This window comes from Rhinoderma darwinii, chromosome 11 (assembly GCF_050947455.1).
Source record: "Rhinoderma darwinii isolate aRhiDar2 chromosome 11, aRhiDar2.hap1, whole genome shotgun sequence".
Lineage (NCBI taxonomy): Eukaryota > Metazoa > Chordata > Amphibia > Anura > Rhinodermatidae > Rhinoderma > Rhinoderma darwinii.
Genome location: NC_134697.1, coordinates 48,328,710 through 48,348,247, shown reverse-complemented (window position 1 = coordinate 48,348,247; position 19,538 = coordinate 48,328,710). Strand labels below are relative to the sequence as shown.

At 41.1% G+C, this 19,538-nt stretch overlaps 1 protein-coding gene across 3 annotated transcripts in view; it reads right to left on the bottom strand.

The window, feature by feature from the left end:
* Positions 1–19,538, bottom strand: part of KIF20B (kinesin family member 20B) — a 100,843-nt gene that overhangs the window by 59,020 nt on the left and 22,285 nt on the right. For 2 of the 3 annotated variants that reach the window (XM_075841208.1, XM_075841207.1), the window contains exons 7-15: positions 16,936–17,008; positions 14,889–15,104; positions 10,522–10,633; positions 8,042–8,113; positions 6,471–6,617; positions 5,065–5,227; positions 4,501–4,785; positions 4,260–4,399; positions 2,142–2,304 (exon numbers count right to left, since the gene is read on the bottom strand). In XM_075841208.1, coding sequence (XP_075697323.1) covers positions 2,142–2,304; positions 4,260–4,399; positions 4,501–4,785; positions 5,065–5,227; positions 6,471–6,617; positions 8,042–8,113; positions 10,522–10,633; positions 14,889–15,104; positions 16,936–17,008 — 1,371 coding nt within the window. The remainder of the gene's footprint in view (positions 1–2,141; positions 2,305–4,259; positions 4,400–4,500; positions 4,786–5,064; positions 5,228–6,470; positions 6,618–8,041; positions 8,114–10,521; positions 10,634–14,888; positions 15,105–16,935; positions 17,009–19,538) is intronic. The other variant, XM_075841209.1, reaches the window with a different exon arrangement.

Here is a 19,538-nt window from a genome sequence, read left to right as displayed (position 1 = left end):
ATACACAGACTAATGTACTGGCATATAGAAACATGCCAGTACATTTAAAGTAAAAAATATAAACTTAAGAAAAACCTGATGGTCCCAAATATCTGTGAACTGACGCCTTTCTCATTTCTCATACCGAACAAATTCAGATCCTTGAAACAGACCATTTCTGATAATCCAACATTAGCTACCTTAGCGGTAAAACATTTAATTAAAAACAAAATTGTACACCAACTAACGGATCTGCCCGAGTTTAAGGATTCAAACTTAAGTGAACAAGACGACAAAACGATCCTGGAAGCAGTCAGACGGTTTTCACCAGAGATTACTGACACATCATATAATTTATTATCAAAATTTGGTCACCAACCAAAAACGGTCAAGAGTATGATATCGAAATTATACAAGTCATTATTATTAACCTCAGATCCACCTTCATATATCTCAAGATGGGAGAAAGACCTAAACACTAAATTCTCAGCAGAACAAACCAAAATAATCTTAAACCACTCTCTCTCTCAATCTCAACAAGAATCCAGGAACTTAATTATAAGTTCATAGCGAGGTGGTATAAAACTCCAGAGGTTCTCAATAAGATCGATCCGTCTTACTCTCCCACTTGTTGGAGATGTGGAACAGCAAAAGGGGCGCTTTTGCATATATGGTACGAATGTCCCTTAATTCTCCCATTTTGGCAAAAGGTCCAAGGCATCTTAAGAAAATTTCTAGCCAAAGACATTACTCTAACTCCAGAACTAACACTACTTAACCTAGACATGTCGTATCAATATATAAATCGTAACTCTGCTTTACCACATCTTATAAGTGCAGCAAAGACCTTAATAGCTAGACACTGGAAAGAGGTTGATCCCCCTACAATAACTGAGTGGTTAAGAGAAATAGAATACAATCGTACGAAAAAATTAAATGGCTTTTGAACCAAGACCTAGACAAATTCCAACATATATGGGACAATTGGATACAATTTTATAAATCTGTAGATTTATCCTAATTAGCTAATACTACAGCCTGATCCCACATTTAGATAACCATCAAATTTTCTTCCTGAGGCAAGTCATCTACTCACAAGATTTTCCGTATATTGGTTCAAGGGATTTAATGCCACATGTTTTAAGGTCAACACCATATTGATTTCTCAATATAACATTATTATGCCGGATTGTATTGTTTGAGATGCATTATTATATTAATAGATGTTTCGCATTGTGAAGATGATCTGTTGCCCCCTCCCTTTTTTATTTTTGTACCCTTCCTTCCTTTGTTTGAAAACCCTAAAATAAAGAATTTACAAAAAAAAAAAAAAAAAAAAAAAAAAAAAGTTATTTAAAAAAAAATTTTTTTTTTTTAACAAACATTATTAAAGCCCCAATACATAAAATATACACTTCGTATAGTCACAATCGTAATAAACCTGTACAAACTTATAGCGTCATTTATGATGATCGGTGTATGCTGTTAAAAAAAAAAATTAAAAAAAACAAAAAACTACTTGGCAAAATAATAAAAAAAAAATAATGTGAATTTACCATAAAAAAAATAAAAAATAAAAAATTGAGCGGCATAAGTAAAAAATTGTTCTGTCCTCAATGCCAAAACTGGCCGTGTCCCTAAGAGGTTAGCCCCAATATTGCCATTATGTGTAGGAAATGACGGGTCACTTAATATGAAGCATGTGGTGTTATGAATTTTGAAGCTCTATGTGCCTCACATTAATAGTAATTAACTACCATGTAACTTACACATTAACACAATATTGCCCAGTATGAGGTACAGGATGGTGTCAATTACTAGATATGTGAGGCATATGGAGGTTCAAAATTCATACCACCATATGCCTCATCGGAAAATGGAAGTTTTTTTTTTGTGTGTTATTTTATTGTTGGCAAAGTATCGTCTTGGTATCGAAAATCGCAATACTACACAAAGTATCGGTATTGAAGTCAAAATTCTGGTATTTTGACAACCTTCGCCGAAAGTGCATGTCATTTCAAGAGAGAAAAGGAAATAAGCGGCTGTCACACACATCTGGCGCTGCTTATGAAAAACAAAAAAAAGACCATATAAGCTGAAAACCAGTCAGTCCACAGATATTAAATGAGAAGACCCCACAAGTAACTGCAGAATTTGCACACCTGGACGGCAGTTTCTGTGACATTGCATGGTTCTTCGGCACCTTCCTCTTCATCATCATCATCCACCTCCTTATTTAAATATTTTCTCACCAAATCCTGAAAGATCTCCATTCTTTCATCACACCGTACTTCTAACAGCTCTTTTTCATTTTGCAAACGTTCACTACAACAAAAAGTATAAATATAAAGCGGAGCAGAAAATAAAAACTAACTTCATTAAACGCATATCAATGAAATGTAATGTAGAGCTCAGTACAGGGAACATGGAACAAATTTTTCTTATTCAATTCTCACTTTAGTTGGACACGAACTTTGCATACAACTTGCTAAGCGAATAATATACTTATTAGATCAACTTTTCAATTTACTTAAATATTTAGTTAATTTAGCCATGCAAATTCTGTGTGAAGTTACTGCCACTAGGTGTCTCCCTTGCAGTCATCTGCTGTCCACCCCCTGTTGTCACCCAAAGTCCGTCCTTAGAGGAAAATTGACTAGATGCAGAAGGTGTGTGTGCGCATGCGTACATCTCTATAGTTACCTGTATGTATAAATTCCAGAATGTGTGTATGTATATTTGCCTGTATGTCTAAATATCTGGCTTTATGTATGTACAGTATATATGTTCCAGTATGTGCCACACAGGGCGCCATCCAACCTAAGGCCGGCCCTGCTCCGGGCCACCCCCTTTAGGGTCCTGGTAGTGTATTGGGGCTATTTCCCATGATGTTTCAAGACCTTAGTGACGCCCCTTGCTGCTAGTGCTGCATCGTTGCGTCACTTAGGAGACCCAGTTGAATGCTGCTAATTCTTCAGGTTATTACGGTCGTGTAGATACCGAATATGTGTAGGTTTTTTGTTTTTATTTAGTGTAGGGGCAATAAAATTTATTTCATGCACAATGACTTAGTTAGTTACGGATTTTTTTTTAATCCCAAAGGATAACTTTATTTATAACTATTTTTTACTTGTAATGTATTAGCATACTCCTGTATTCTAATACATTACACAAGCTGCTGATCGGGCAGCACATAGTGTGCCCGAACAGCAGGCAAACGGAAAGGACAGCCCTTGGGTCCTTTGTAGATCCCCAGAGCTGACTGCAGAGGGATTCCCCGGTGTTTGATTGCATCACCGGAATCCCGGTGATGCGATCAAAGAGGGGAATTCCCTTTGATCATGCCGCGGTCACGGACCGTGGCAATCAAAGGGTTAAATAGCTGGGGTCCGAATGTTTTCCGACCCCAGCTGTATTCAGGAGGCTTCTGTAAGATCAGGAGCTGTAAGTTACAGCTCCTGCTTAGGATGAACGCTCACACGAGCGCTCATCAGCCTGATCTACAGCGACGCCAAAAGACAGTGGGCGGTTGGGAAGGAGTTAAACCCCTTGAAGGGAAATCTTAATGCTTCAGCATAACAAGACATTTTAGACACCTGTATGCTTTTAACTTTGTGGGAAGTTTGGGGTTCGGCCCTTTTCTGTTCCAGCATGACTGTGCCCCAGTGCACAAAGCAACGTCCATAAGGTCACGATTGTGGAAGAACTTGACTGGCCCACACAGAGCCCTGACCTCAACCCTATCGAATATCTTTCGGATGAACTGTAGATGAGATCGTGAACCAGCCCCTCTAGTCCAACATCAGTGTCTGACCTCACAACTGCTCTTCTGGACGAGTGGGCAATAAATCCCACAGAACACACACTTTTCTTTTGAAGGCCTGTAAAATTTTGAAGAGGTATCGTTGCAAGGTGGGGGGGGTGGGGGAATCATATCCATATTAATGCTAATGGATTTAGAAAGGGAGGTCATAAAAGCTCCTGCAAATGTAATGTGCAGGCATCCCAATACACTGTATGGACAAAGAATCTGAAAGTGTTTTACTTTTAGAGACTAATGTGGGTTTTTAATCCCCAACTTGCAATCCTCAGGATATGCTTGCTTGGATTTATCCGCTGGCTATTCTAATTAAAGAGGTTTTTACACTCCACAAGGAGTGCTGATCCTTTCCTCCTGAAAACCTCAGGATATGTACACAAACTCGTTCAGTCAAAACCAACAATTTTGAACAAATAGTTCACAAAATGAATGCACTTACAGACTTGAAGGCGTCACTTACCTGAAGTCATTTTCACGCTGCATGAACTGTTCAGTGAATTCTTTTGCTACTTCTTCTCTTATTTTAAATTCCATTTGAAGCTCATCTATTTTCTGATGAACTAGCTTAGTTTTCAAATCATGCACAAGTTCCAGCAGTTTCTAGATGTAGTAAGAGGTATGAAGAAAAAAAAAAACTTAAATTATTAAAAGTCAAAATGATTGAACCCGCTACAGGAGTGAAATATTTTACAGCAACATACCTCATAAGCCTCTCTCTTAATGATAATCTCATCTTCCTCATAATCTTGATCGTCTAGATTGGTGCAGTCAAGAGGATCTTCATTAGAATCGTCAACATCTTCCTCATCGTCTTCATCTTCAAGAACATCCTCTAAGCGGCTTTCCCATTGAACAGTTGCACGTTTTTCTGATGGCCACCTCTTCTTGTCAGCATTGTTTATTATAAAGGACACGTCCCTGGCGCTCTTTCTTTGAACATGCGACAGGGTGGGATCTAAAGTCTGACACGAATCCAATATTAGAACCTAAAAATTAAGAAAACATTCAGGAGGTAAGAAATTAAGAAGCACTTTAACAGTTATGCTAAACCAATGTATCCCCCTCCCCCGCATTTTTGTGAAAATCAAAACAGCGACATATGAATAAGCCCCAAGTCTACATATGTATGCAGGTATTTATTGATCATACCATCAGCTCAAATTCATGCTGTATTACAAAAAAAAAATAATGTTTCTACATGATCAACTTTCTGAAGAATTGGGTCCATGTGACATTTACAAGCTCTTGATCACCGCTTTACATACCTTTTGTGCAACAGCTGAAAATTTGAGCACATTGAGGGTCTCGTCATAAGCAGAGGAAGTCTGACTTATGTTCACGATCATGCTCACTTTCCCTTTGCCACTGAAAAAGCTTTGCAGGTAGTGTGTGAGCTTGCTTTCTCGATATGGAACATGCTTATGGATTCTGGAGCAAACAAATGGGATAAAATATTACACTAAGAATAAAAAAGAAATGGCTTTATAAATGTACTTCTAGGGTAGCTGGTCAAGACCAGCTATAATAACATAAAAAAAAAATTAAAAGATCAGTTCCTTATGAAAATCGTATTGACTACGCAGTTTGTTGCTTAACAGCTGAAGGCATGGCGACCTGAAGGGGACAACGCTAGACGGAATTGCTTGTGGAGAGCCAACGATGTCCCCACTTGCATGTTTCGATATGCACTTGCAGCACTTTGTCTCAACTACCGAGCAGGAGAAAGGTCTGTCAGGTCAAATCATTTAAGACAGGATCATGAGACCAGCATTTCATCTTACTGTGCAGACATAGCTGAAAAATGGTGGCCTAATAACCTCATTTCATACAGCCACACGTTGTACATACGTAGACTTCAGTGGCGTAGCCAGCAGGGGGGGGCAGTGGCCCCGGGTACACCGCGACCGCCATGAAAGCTGCTCTTGCCATGTCAGCCACACCGTCCATGATGCAAGAGGAGCTTCTCGCCTCGGGCGGCGGCACAACTGAAACAAGCCGCCGCCACCCCCTCCTGCACTAATTGTACCTGCAGCTATAGGACACACATACAATTACATGCATAAGTGCCTTACAATGACACGGATTGGCAGGGCAGAATTACTTTGCTCGCCAATCAGCGGCTTTCAACTACGCTAGTGCCGCGTTATCATTGCGCTGTTCAACCCCAGCAGATCTGCTAAGAGAGCAGGCCTGCATTGACACGGGGTCAGACTGTATGTAAAGTGGTTTTTTTTTCTTAAAAAAGTGGGTGCCATTACGTACGGGGTGGGGGGGCGGGGGAAACTATATGTGGGGCTCTAGGAGGGTTTTAATAATTTGTTTTTTTAACATAAAAAAAATTAAAGGTAGGTTTGTTTTGTCCGTCCCCCTAGGGAGGGCCCATGGTGCTTGAGCCAATGGGGCTGAGCTGCAGTACATACCGAGCATCCAGTGATGGCCTATCCTAAGGATGGGTCACTAATGTTTTAATCCTGTGAAGAACACTTACATTAAATAAAAACCTTCCAAGAAAACCACAAATCATAATTATGGTCAGTCACAATATAATCAAATTGCTTCAAATGTTCGATCTAGAGCTACAAATGGTCTTGTCTCAGCACAGCTCCATAGTATCGTATACTCCTAACAAAACAGAAAAGAAAAAGAGCCAGAACTTTGGATCTAAACCTACTTGGACTGCTGACTGTTCTTCAGTGCATTGATGCACTTTCCAAGAATCAATAGCGAGGTGTTTATGTTCCCGCTTTCTTTCAGCCTTTCACCTTCATTCTGTGTTTTTGTGCATCTTTCAGAACCAGCCAAGTCACATAGAGTCAATCTAGCAATAAATCATTTTTGGAAGTCAAGATTAGAACAACCCATCTTTCTAAAGACTTTAGGATAACATCAAATCATTAACTCCTGTTATATAAAATTCACTAAAGGCTTTAAAAACGTAAGAAAAACCTACTGTGACATCCAACTGCCTACTTCAAACAATACCAGCCTCCTCCGAGTTCAAAAGGGTTGCCAATCTGATTTAAAGGGGTTATCCCAGAATGGACAATTTTAATCTGTCCATAGGATAGGCGATATTTATATGATCACCGGGGGGACCAGCGAGAACGGTAGCCCCATACCACCAGTTCCTCCTCACAGTATAGAGGCGCTTGTAAGGAGCGGCAGTGCATATGCTCGACCAGCGCTACATTTAATGCCCTAATCGCGCTCGAGCAGTGAGGAGGAATTGGGGGTTTCGGAATCCCTGTTGCATTAAGTTCTGTCCCCAGTTATCAGACAATTGTCACCTATGCTGTATATAGCTGATAGTTGTCTATTCTGGGAATACCCCTTAAGTAATTGCAATAGATTAAAAAAAAAAAAATCTGCAAAAAGGTGGACCTATCGCTTAAATGTACACAAACCTAGCCCAGATGGCGCCATCTTAAAAGGCATTGTCCAGGATTAGAAAATAGAGGGTCTGCTTTTTTTCCCCCAGAAACAGCGCACTCTTGTCCATGGGCTGTCTCTTGTTGCTCAGAAATAAGCGCCACTGTATTTTTCCTGCCTCCCACTGATTTCAATGGGAGGTCAGAAGCTTAAAGGACATGACGCTTTTTTCCCCCCAGAGAGCAGCTAAAAGCCGTCCGCGGGAGAAACGCCTCTGCTTCCCATTGAAATCAATGGAGGACGATTTCGGCAGCCTTTTGGTGCCGATTCCAACGCGGTTTCCACACCAAAAAATGCAGTGTGAATGGAGTCTTAGGGTATGTCCACAGTTTTTTGCAGGCAGAAAAATCCCTGCCTGCACACTTTGCCAGGTTTCTTGCGGTGTATTTCAGCCGTGACCATTGTGTGCCGCAGGCGTAAAACGCTTTCTCTGCCTCCCATTGATTTCAATGGGAGGTCAGAGACTGAACCGCTGGAAGAAAGAGCATGTCGCTTTTTTTTCCACTTGCAGGAAAAATCGCATCCGACTCCCATTGAAATCAATGGGAGGCGATTGCGGCTGTTTCTTTGGCGCGGTATGCGACGCAGTCTGCGTCAAAAACAGCACCAAAACTCAGTGTGAACGAGCCCTTACAAGGTAGTTTAGCGAATGGTCAGGCCTCCATTCTTATGTAGAACTTACTCCAAACTCCACCCTCCTTGTGCAATACGTATAGGGAAAACCTGAAAGGGGATGGTAAACAACCCAAAAAAAAAGTCTGGCGAAAACAAACAAAAATTAGCAACACGTGCAGAGATTATTCCTTCACTTACTCGCTGACTTTTACTACTCGGGGAACATCTGCATCTTCAACGCTTAATAGACGAATAGTAAATATACTGTGGCTGCAGAAAAAAAAAAAAAAAACATTTAAAAAATCAAATATATAAATAAAAATGCACACTATCAGTAGATGTCCCACAGAAAAAAAAAATAGCCCTCATACGGTTACAAGGTGAAATTTTTATGGGCACCATTTTTTGCGCACATAAAATCTATTGATTAACTTAGTTTTTTGGCAGGTCAACATTTGTAAAGCAATTTCTCCCGATTACGGCAATACCCCATATGTGGTAATAAACTGCTGGTTGGACAAACGGCAGGGCTCAGAAAGGCAGGAGCGCTATTTGGCATGTAGATTTTGCTGGATTGGTTTCTGGGCACCATGTCGCAGTTGCAGAGTTTGAGGTACCAGTACAGAGGAAACCCCTTAAAAAAGTGACCCCATTTTGGAAACTAGACCCCTTGAGGAATTCATACTAGTTTTCATGGGGTGCGTGCGACTTTCAGTTTTTATTCTATTTTTAAGAGGCGTGGTGACTAAAAAACAGCAATTCTACTATTGTTTTTTTTTACAGCTTTCACTGAGCGCTATAAATGACATTCACTTTATTCTGCGGGGCGATACCAGATGTTTATAGTTTGATTTTTTTTATGACTTATGGCGTTTGCACAATAAAATACTTTAGAAAAAATAAATTTACTTTGTGTTGCCTTATTCTAAGAGCCAGAACTTGGATTTCTTGATGGAAAAATAGTGTGAGGACTTTGTTTCTTGCGTAACGAACTGTAGTTTCGATCAGTTCCATTTTTAGGTACATGCGACTTTTTGATCTTTTTACTCAATTTTTTGAGAGGTGAAGTAGTCCAGGCTGTTACGGACATGGCGATATCAATTATGTATAGTTTATTATTAATAAAAAAAAAAAAAAAAAAAAAAAGACTGATGAGGGAAAAGGGGGATTTTTACTTTTATTCAACTTTAATTTGTCCCACTACTGAACTTGGTCAGGAGGCCCTGATCACAATTCTATTACACTGCACTACATGCGTAGTGCAGTGTATTAGAGCAGTCAGGTACTCGCTGACAGCAAGCCTAGTGGGTCCTGACTTTGTCAGGACCCACTAGGCTTCGGTAGATGGCATAGCCGGACGCCATTGTTAGGCCTCCGATTGCCATAGCCACCCACTATCATGTAGTGGGCCGTCGATGGTGGTTTAACCCCAAGAAGCTGCGGTCACTATTGAACGCGGCTTCTAAGGGGTTAATTGGCAGGGACTAGCGCGATCGGTCCCTGCACACTGAGCGGTGATGGCTTGCTGTCGGAAACAGCAGGTATCACAGCTCAAACACGTGCTGGGGAAAGATGGCGCCGTGTTAACTCAGGTCAGCACATTTACTGAACTGAGCGCGAACGATGCGCTCAGCCCGACAGAATAGTACTGAGCTGAGTGGGAAGGGGTTAAATGCCATGTTTGCAGAGATTTCTCCGATCGGACTCTTATACTGTCCATGTACAGTGTTCATTATGCTGCAAATAAGACAAAAATCGGGGAGTGCCATGGAATTTTTGTTGTGTGCACTGTATATTTGGGACTTTATACTAATGTTGCAGAGCAACACCCATTGGTCATCCATGTTAGTCTACATGCAAAATGGAATTGGATAATGTGCAGTGCCAGCCCCACTAGCTACATTTGTGAAATGAGGACGCCCTATTGTGTCCATTCTCGGGAAGGGGTTTAGCTTAGACGGACATTTAACTTTTTAAGGAATACAAGATCTAATGGAGAAAATTCAGAAAGAACAACTTTAGGCCGACTTCACAAGTTGCGTAAATATTTTGGTTTTCAATGTATTTAGTTGTGGAAAATCCACAGCATAATACAGTAACAGCAAAGTGGATGAGATTTATACAAATTTAATTCACCCGCTGCCTAAAAGATAAGCGAAAAGGAAAAAAAAACAGAAATTGACCTGCGGTGCAGTTTTTTAATCCGCAGCATGTCAATTGTATTTTCATAATCACTGCTTATTTGTTGCAGGTGTTCCCTATTGAATTCAACAGGGAGGTAAAACCTACAACAAATAGAGGAATATGTTGCGATTTTGGCAGTCGAGTAGCAGCAAAAAAATCGCAATTCCGAAAAACACACATTATATATTTATTATACTTGCCCAGAATTCTGTACTACTTTGTCCAGGCCAGCCTCCTGGGATGAGGTTTCCTCCCATGTGACCTCTGCAGTGATCACATGCCATTAAACGTCATCCCAGAAGGCAGGTCTGCATTACGTCAGAGGGCAAGTATGCACGTTTTATTTCTGCTCTTCTGGTTCTGCCAGGGCGGGTACGCTGTTTTACCTTTACGCAGAGTATCCGTCATGTGTGAACTTACTGTCAGAGCTGCGAAAGTGTAAAAAAAAAAAGACACGCACTTCATATCTTCCTCCTTGGCTTTGAAACTCTTACCTTCTACTTGAGGAACTATTCAGTTTTGTGAAAGCAATACTTTGGAACCTTTTTCCCAGAGCAAGAATTCTACATGCCTCTTTAGCATCTGAAACCTGTATCCACTGGAGATCTGTAAAGAAATAGGAGCGGTATTTGCATATGCATAACTTTACAGGCAAATAAAAAAAAAAAAGATTATATATTTATTAACTACTTACCAGGGAAAAAAATGGACATATTTTAAATACAGTTAAACATCACCAAAAGGCCACCTCTGATCTAGACCAGACTTTTCAGTGATAGACTTTTAAATCCCTTATGTCCTAGATTTGCCTTTTTTAAAGTGTGCATCCACTTTTAACCTCGATCTGCAACACGACATACGATTGTACCGTGGTGTGGGCAGTGTTTGGAGCGGGTGTCAGCTGTGTATTATCGTATTGACCAGTAGAACAAATGCCATTTTAAATCGTACGGTGAAAGCGAAAACCCTCAAAAGATTGAGGAATAATATTTTTTCCAGGTTCCCAATACATTATATGGTGCCGTTAAAAACGACAACACGTCCAGCAAGAAACAAGTTTTAATCGATAAAACAATTTAAAAAAAACAAAAAAACTTTATGGCTTTTGGAAGGTGGGGAGGAAAAAAGAACATCCAGAAAATAGCTGTGACGGGAAAGGGTTAAATCACCTTTGCAGTTCTCAGTGAGATATTCCTATCTGCTGACCCAGCCCTTTAAGTATGTAGAGAAGAAATAGAACCGTCGATACATGGAAACGGTCAGGTAGCTTAGCGGCTGTTGACAGGTCTACTACAATGGCCCATGCTGCTGCATCATGCCTCAGGGCCACACATAGGCTTGTAAAGGGATTGATAAAATAGACAAAATGAGATAGCGATATCTTACTAAACGTATCAGTTCCAAGTTTAGTCAGTGCAAATTAAAGGCTTGATTTAAAGCAGGGGTCCCAAACACGTAGCCCGCATGCGGCCAATAAGGCTGTCATCTGCAACCACGGGGACACAAGCTCCCATGGGAGAGGAGAGAGAGGAGGCCGATGGAGGAGCGTGCCAATCCCTTTCCCACACTGCTAGATTGTTGGTGGGATGTTAGAAATGGCCACACAGCCCCCTGTAGATCGTGAATCCCCCATTGTAGAAAGCACCGCACACACTCCACTCTGTTGACAGTGCTACGCTCCCTGTAGTTAGCTCTATTGGGGCTCCCCCTAGGAGTAGAATCCCCAGTTAGAGAATTTCCGACGCTCGGACCAGGGATTCCTCTAATGGTAGAGACCAAGAAGCCAATGTCCATATATGGACAGTGACTTTATAGGCTGCTCCAGCAGAGGAATCCCCAGCCAGAACGTTGGCAATGCTCCTGCTGGGGATTCCACTCCTAGAGAGGCACTGTGGCACCATCTACAGAGGGAACTGTGGCACAAACTAAAAAAGGGGCTGCCCAATCTTGACATTCTTGTGTCTGCTAAACCCTGCCAACTGAGCAGCCAGACTGAATTTAGCGACACTTAAACTGGATTGTTAAAATAAGCACGTGGAGTAAACTCGCAAATCCTGGTAAGTGTAAACCTAGCGGTATTATTACAGCAATGTAGTAGTGTTACAGCAATGTTTTATTGTTAGTAGTTCAAATGACTAATTCATTAACAATTTTGTATTGTATCAAATTTGAAAGTAACGCGGACCATCAACTTCAAATTTTTTTTTTCTACGTGCGGCCCATTTACCCGGCCGAAATTGAGACCCCTGCTTTAAAAGGAGATTGTCACCTTCGAACTTTTTTTTTGTTTAAATAAAAGAAACGTTTAAGGTGATTTCAAGCAATTTAAATAGCTTTTTATTTTAAAAAAAAACAAAAAAAACAATAAATAAATAACCTTTTGAGATACAGCTTCTATATATCCTGTACACATAGAAGCTGCACCTCGTTTTCAAAGCCGATTCCGCCAAGTCAGCTGAACGGCTTGGTTGAAAGCTGGTCCTGTGTGTGACAGTATCCAACTAAGAACAACCAAATCGAAGTTGTCGAGCCGTTAGTCCCGTGACCTGACAATGCGCTTTGACAGAAAGATACAGCGTCTATCTATACAGAATACATAACTAAGAGTAAAAACACATTTTTTTTTATAAAAACCCAAATTTAAAAGTTGCTTCATTTTATTTTTTTAAATAAAAGTTCAAAGGTGTACATAGTGTTTAAAATCTTAGTCACTGCTGACAACTGCTGCAGGAGCTGAAACTGAATATCCATTTTTTAAACACCATTTTGTTTCAGTCCAAAATTCTGTGTTGCCTAGATTGAAACTTGCAGAATTATATATGTTACACTAAAAATAAAAAAAAATAAAAAAAGCAGCAGGCCAGAGAGCATCAAATTTTATTTTAACTCGGGAAGTACTTAACCCTTTCATAACCAAGGGTCATTGATGCCCGCATGCAGGTCAAATTTTCCATATCTGATGTGCAGTTCTTTAAACGATAACTTTGCAAACTCTTTGAATATCCTAACTATTTTTACAAGACTTATGAGGCTTTAATTTTGTAGATTACTTTAATTCCATGTTTTAAATTTGTCTGCTCTTCATCCACGGCAGAGCTCAGAAGGGAAGGAGCGCCTTTTGGATTGGAGCGCAGATTTTGCTGGATTGGTTTTTAGTGCCATGTCGCGCTTGAAACGCCCTGGAGGAACCAAAACAGTGGAATCCCCCCAAAAGTGACCCCATTTGGGAAACTACCCCTAGAAATCTTCCTTGAGGGGTGTATAGTGAGCATTTATGCCACAGATTTTATGGAGAATTTAGTGGAATTAGGCAGTGAAAATGAATATCAACATTTTTGTCCACTAAAACGTTTAATTTTCTCATTTTCACAAGGGATAAAGTAGAAAAAGCACCCCAACATTTGTAACGCAATGTCTCCTGGGTATGACAACACCCAACATGTGTCAATAATATATATTTTTTTTATATAAATTAACCTTCACAAGACTGATCCTTCTTTTGCATTTTAGTTTCACTCCTCGCCTTCCAAATGCCATAACTTTTTTATTTTTCCATCCGTAGAGCGGGGTGAGGGCTTATTTGCGGGAATAGTTGTAGTTTCTATTGACACCATTTAAAGTACTGGGAGACCGAAAATAAAATTATTTGCAGGGTGAAATTGAAAAAAAAAAAAAAAAAAAAAAAAAAAAAGATTCCTCCAATGTTTTTTGGGTTTCGTTTTTATCACTTTCACCTTGCGGTAAAAACAACAACTTCACTTTATTCTGCGGGTCAATACGATTACGGTGATATCAAATGTATAGGTTTTTTTTATATTTTACTACTTTTACAAAGAAAAAAACATTTGTTGATCCAAAACAATTTTTTTTTAACACATTCTAAGAGCCATAACTTTATTATTTTTTGGTCGATTGAGCGGTGTGAGGGCTTATTTTTTGGAGAGACGAGTTGTAGCTTTTATTGGTACCATTTTTTGGTATATACAACTTTTTGATCACTTATTACATTTTATTTAGAGCGAAGGTGACCAAAAACCAGTGATTTTGGAGTTTTAAATTCTTTATTTCTTACAGCGATTATGCGCTAAAACTTACAGTTTCTCTATTCTGCGGGTCGATACAATTACGGCGATACCATGTTTATATCAGTTTGTTTTGCAGCGTTTGCACAATAAAATCACTTGTTTATAAAATACATTTTCTGTGTCACCATATTCTGAGAGCCGTAACTTTTGTCGCCCAAAAAGCTGTGTAAGCGCTTGTTCATTTGGGGGCTGTTTGTAGCTTTTATTGATACTATTTTGGGGTACATGTGACTTTTTGATCACTTTTTATTCTATATTTTGGGAGGAGTGGCGACCACAAACCAGTGATTCTGGAATTGTTTTTAGTTTGTTTGCGGCGTTCACCGTGGGGGAAAAACACAAACTATAAAACTATAATGTTGTTACGAACGCGGTGATAACAAATGTGTACTGCTTTAATGTTAATTTTTTTCCTATAATAAAACACTTGTTATAGGAAAAAAAAAAAAAAAGTCTACACTTTTGTAAAATATTATTAACTTTTTAAAAGAAAAGTGCAGACTGCTTCATTGTGAGCAGAGCTGCACTTGTAACTTTAGGTTCATAAATAAAAACTAAAAATATGTTTGACTTAGTTTCATAAAACAAAGGTGTCGGCACACGTAAAGAGAGTCGACACAGTTTAGTGCAGGGCGACTCACACTGAAGCAGCTTCTGCACTCAAACCCTGAAGCACGTATCTAGACGTTTTCAGCGTGCAAACTGCACGGGGCATCGGTAGTTAGAACGTACATAGCCGTATGGCAGTCATGAAGGGGTTAATGAGAATGGCTCACCTTTAACAAAAGAAAATCCTTTTACGTCCTGGGCAAGCTTTAGCGTTTTTCTCTTATAACACTTGTCACCTGACACGGGATCCAGAAGATCATAAATACACTCATTGTATATTTCACAAAAGGAAACCCAGACAGAGAATTTTATAGAACCGTCAACATGGAACTTGAACTCTTCAGATTCTCTTACACATTCTTCAAATTCAGAGACGACTGTAGCTATGGAAGAAACAAGAGCAGATTCAGAAAAAGGAGAAGTTCTGCTTATAAATGAGGACAAGTTCTTTATACACGATCATGTGAAGTTATCCTTTAACAGAGACAGGGAGGATTTCCACTTGGCCACTTTAATAGAGAGCATGACATAAGAACCACCAAGCTGTATGACAGCCATGAATGAGGTAGTGCTGTGCAAAGGGATACATGTCTTAGGAGGCAGTTAAAGAGGCTGTCACCAGATTTTGCAACCCCTATCTGCTATTGCAGCAGATAGGCGCTGCAATGTAGATTACAGTAACGTTTTTATTTTTAAAAAACAAGCATTTTTGGCCAAGTTATGACCATTTTTGTAATTATGCAAATGAGGCTTGCAAAAGTCCAAGTGGGTGTGTTTAAAAGTAAAAGTCCAAGTGGGCGTGTATTATGTGCGTACATCGGGGCGTTTTTAATACTTTCACTAGCTGGGTGCTCTGAAGAGAAGTAACATCCTCTTCTCTTCAGAACGCCCAGCTTCTGACAGTGCAGATCTGTGACGTCACTCACAGGTCCTGCATCGTGACGGCCACATCGGCACCAGAGGCTACAGTTGATTCTGCAGCAGCATCAGCGTTTGCAGGTAAGTCGATCTTACCTGCAAACGCTGATGCTGCTGCAGAATCAACTGTAGCCTCTGGTGCCGATGTGACGTCACAGATCTGCACTGTCAGAAGCTGGGCGTTCTGAAGAGAAGAGGATGTTACTTCTCTTCAGAGCACCCAGCTAGTGAAAGTATTAAAAACGCCCCGATGTACGCACATAATACACGCCCACTTGGACTTTTACTTTTAAACACACCCACTTGGACTTTTGCAAGCCTCATTTGCATAATTACAAAAATGGTCATAACTTGGCCAAAAATGCTTGTTTTTTAAAAATAAAAACGTTACTGTAATCTACATTGCAGCGCCTATCTGCTGCAATAGCAGATGCAAAATCTGGTGACAGAGCCTCTTTAAGACCATTACACAAGACTTCTGGCCACTAAGGCCCCATGCAGACGACCGTAAAAATATTCTGTAATTGCGGGCTGCAATTACAGACCAATTCCCTTCTATTGACCACAGACACCTTCTCGTTTATTTACAGGAAGGTGTCCAGGCCATAGAAGTGTACCGCAAAAGATAGGACATGTATGGGAGCACGGGTAGAGAACGCGGGCGGCTGTCCGTGGCAACGGTCTTCAGATTGCCAAATAGACATTCAGGTTCAGCTTCGTCACAGCTATTTTATTTAAAAAATGGGTTTGACAGAAGAGCCTGACAAACACCACTTACCCTTAGGTGAAACAATTGATCGGAGGACAGGCCATCAATATATGAACTGTGGGGGTCCAACTCTTAGAACCCCACCGAACAGCTGCTTTGAACGGGTCTCGCCGCTCGTGCGGCTTTCCCTTCATAGCTCCGTACTGTGAAACGCAGATACACTCGTAGCAGCAGTGCACTGTATTACAGCCGTCTACCATTCAACTGAATGGCAAAAGGCCAAAACCGGAAACTATTTGCTACTCTAAAGAACAGTTTCCTATATTGATGTTGGAGTCACGTTTTCCACCACACGTAAAGAATGTCTACTTGTCTTTTGTACAGATCTTGGAATGAATCACGTGGCAGTTCTTTGTATTATCCAGGAATTTATTTATACATGTTGATGAGGCAGTATACAAACACATAACTATAAACTGTAGCCTTAAAGCAGACTAAACTTCTGCTAAAATCCCTCCTTTGGTATAAATTTAATTCCACATAAAAACCCCAATAATGATCGTAATTATTATAAAACTATGCATTACCATCGTCATTAAGAAAGTCGGTTGAATCTGCAGAGCTCCTACTGTTACTCTGATTACTACATTGAGGGTCAACCTAAAGGAAAAAAACAAAAAAAAAAAACAAAACAAACATTTAAAAAATTATAGAAGCTAATAAACATAGTAAGGTAGTATGAAAATAAGCCTTCGCTATTACGGTTTAAAAACCAAAGAACTGGCTGAAAGGTATACAGACCTCTAAACCTCCTGTATATTGCCTATTGTCTCACTGTACGGTTTTTAATGTTCAACTAAAATGTATTATAAAAAAGGGAACCAAAGAAACACCGTTGTTGAATAACTAGTTTTCAGATAATTGCCGAAATAATTCAGCCGTATCGCTAAGTAAAATATACATTTTACTCCCCAAACATCTAAAGCCGAAATTCACCTGCACATCTACAGTTGAATTGGTCCCATTCATTTCTATGGGCTCATGCACACGACTGGTTTTCACGGTCCGTGCATTTCCCGGGAGAAGATAGGACAGGTCTTATTTGCGGTCTGGGACTTATGGAAATGAATTTACACAGCCATGTGCACGGCCTGTGATTTGCGGGCGGTCCACGCATGACATTCCACAGCCGTCCGAACTGTAAAACACGGGCCGTGCACATCACTACAGTTGTGTGCATGAGCCCTATCAGCGCTGTTTATTTTTTCTGCTAAGAGAGGAGAGGTGTCTAGTAGTATTCTTTCTATGCCTGGGGGGGGGGGGGGGGAGGGGGAAAAAAATGCACACTGGTTGGTTTAAAGTGCATTACTGCCTTTTATTTCGGTTTCAGATCCAAAAGTCTGCTGATTAACCCTTTCCCCGATAGGGATTTCTGGACATTTTGCACATCTAATACTTAGGACAATTTTCACACTTTATACCTGTACAAATAAAACCTGAATTATCAAAATTAAAAACAATTCATACATTTTCTGAAAGTAGACGCCCAGCACATAAAAATGTATACAAGTCTATATTTGTGATTAAAAGTTTGACCCAACAGTAAAGTTGGACACAAAAATAAAAATATGTCATGTGCAGAGTTCATACAGATCGCTAATGTCTACATGAACATATCTTCATAAAATCACCAGAACCGAAGAAACCAAAAAAATAAGATAAGCAGGAATTAAAAAATATATAAAAGTAACAAAGTTTATAAAATACAGGCAAACATGTGTACCGCTATATATCTCCTCAAAGAATACAGCCTGCAGAATTGTAATAATCCTACCTATTAGGCCAGATTCACACGAACGTGTTCTGTCCGTGATATGCGTAAGGTGGCCGCATTTCCTGGACCGAACACTGTGCAGGGGGCTCCTAGCATCATAGTTATGTACGATGCTAGGAGTCCGTGGAACTACTGTCCTGTACTGAAAACATGATTACAGTACGGGACAGTTGTCCCGCAGCGAGGCAGGGACTCCTAGCGTCGTACATAACTCCCTGCAGTGTGTTCGGTCCGGGAAATGAGCCAAACATACGGACCGAACATGCTCGTGTGAATCCAGCCTTAATCTACAACCACATTCATGCAACATTGTGATTTTAAAAAGCTATCAGGAGAACCTTTATCCAAAAAGGGACCTTCCAATGTTACATCTACACGCACAGGTCTTTATTAAATAAAAAAAATAAAAAAATATAAAAAAACAACAAGCTCTGTGTAAAACAGTATGTAGTGAGGGGCGTGGCCAGCTATGGGAGAGTGAAGACATGCTCTCTCCAGCTCCTCTACTAGAGTTTCCGAAATCGGCTGACATCCGCTCCCAGATATGGGGAAGAATTCTAAAAAAGCAAAAGCAGCAGCCCCTACATGCCCCTCATCGCCGCAGCGCGATATCGGGGATTATTTTGGGCGAGAGATGCGGGCTGCGACGCGGGCCGAGGCCGGGGGTCAAGATGGCCGCCCGACCTCTCCATCTCCAACGGACCAGTGCCCAGGGTTGCCGGAGATGACGGCAGGACACGTCCACTCACCCTCTGAGGTGCAGATCCTGGAGATCCCCGACCCTTCCCAGGCTGCGATGGATCCTGCGGCCCGGCCGACAACGCCTGCCGCTTTCCAAGATGGACGCCGGGACCATGAGGCGTGTGGATGCGGGCCTGCTCTGGAGAGCACGGCCCTCCTTTCAGCTGCTCCGAAAGAGAGAGTGCCAGCGCAGGAGGTACCGGACCCAGAGGCACCAGATCCCCGGTCTTGCTGGGAGGCATCGGAGGCCCCTGTAGCGGCGGACGCCGTTCCCCGGTCACAAAACCATGTGGCCTCTCAAGATGGCTGCCACCCTCCTTCGTCACTGCTCTCATGGCCTGCGGGCCCTCTCCTTCCGAGACCAGACTGCGGCCTACTACCATCCCCTGGAGTGAGAGACACCGCACCTGCCCTGCCTGCAGTTGGAGGAGCTAGCTAGGAGGCACAGTGAGTACAGAGGCCCTGAGCCTCCCATCACCCAGCTCACCTCACACCCTATGGGACTGATAGCTCACGTTCTCCCCCTTCCACCCAGGGAAGGAGGACCCTCTTGGTCCTCCGGCTCCGCATGGCACAGCTACCCCAATGCCCCAACAACCATAGCCTCGACCCTGC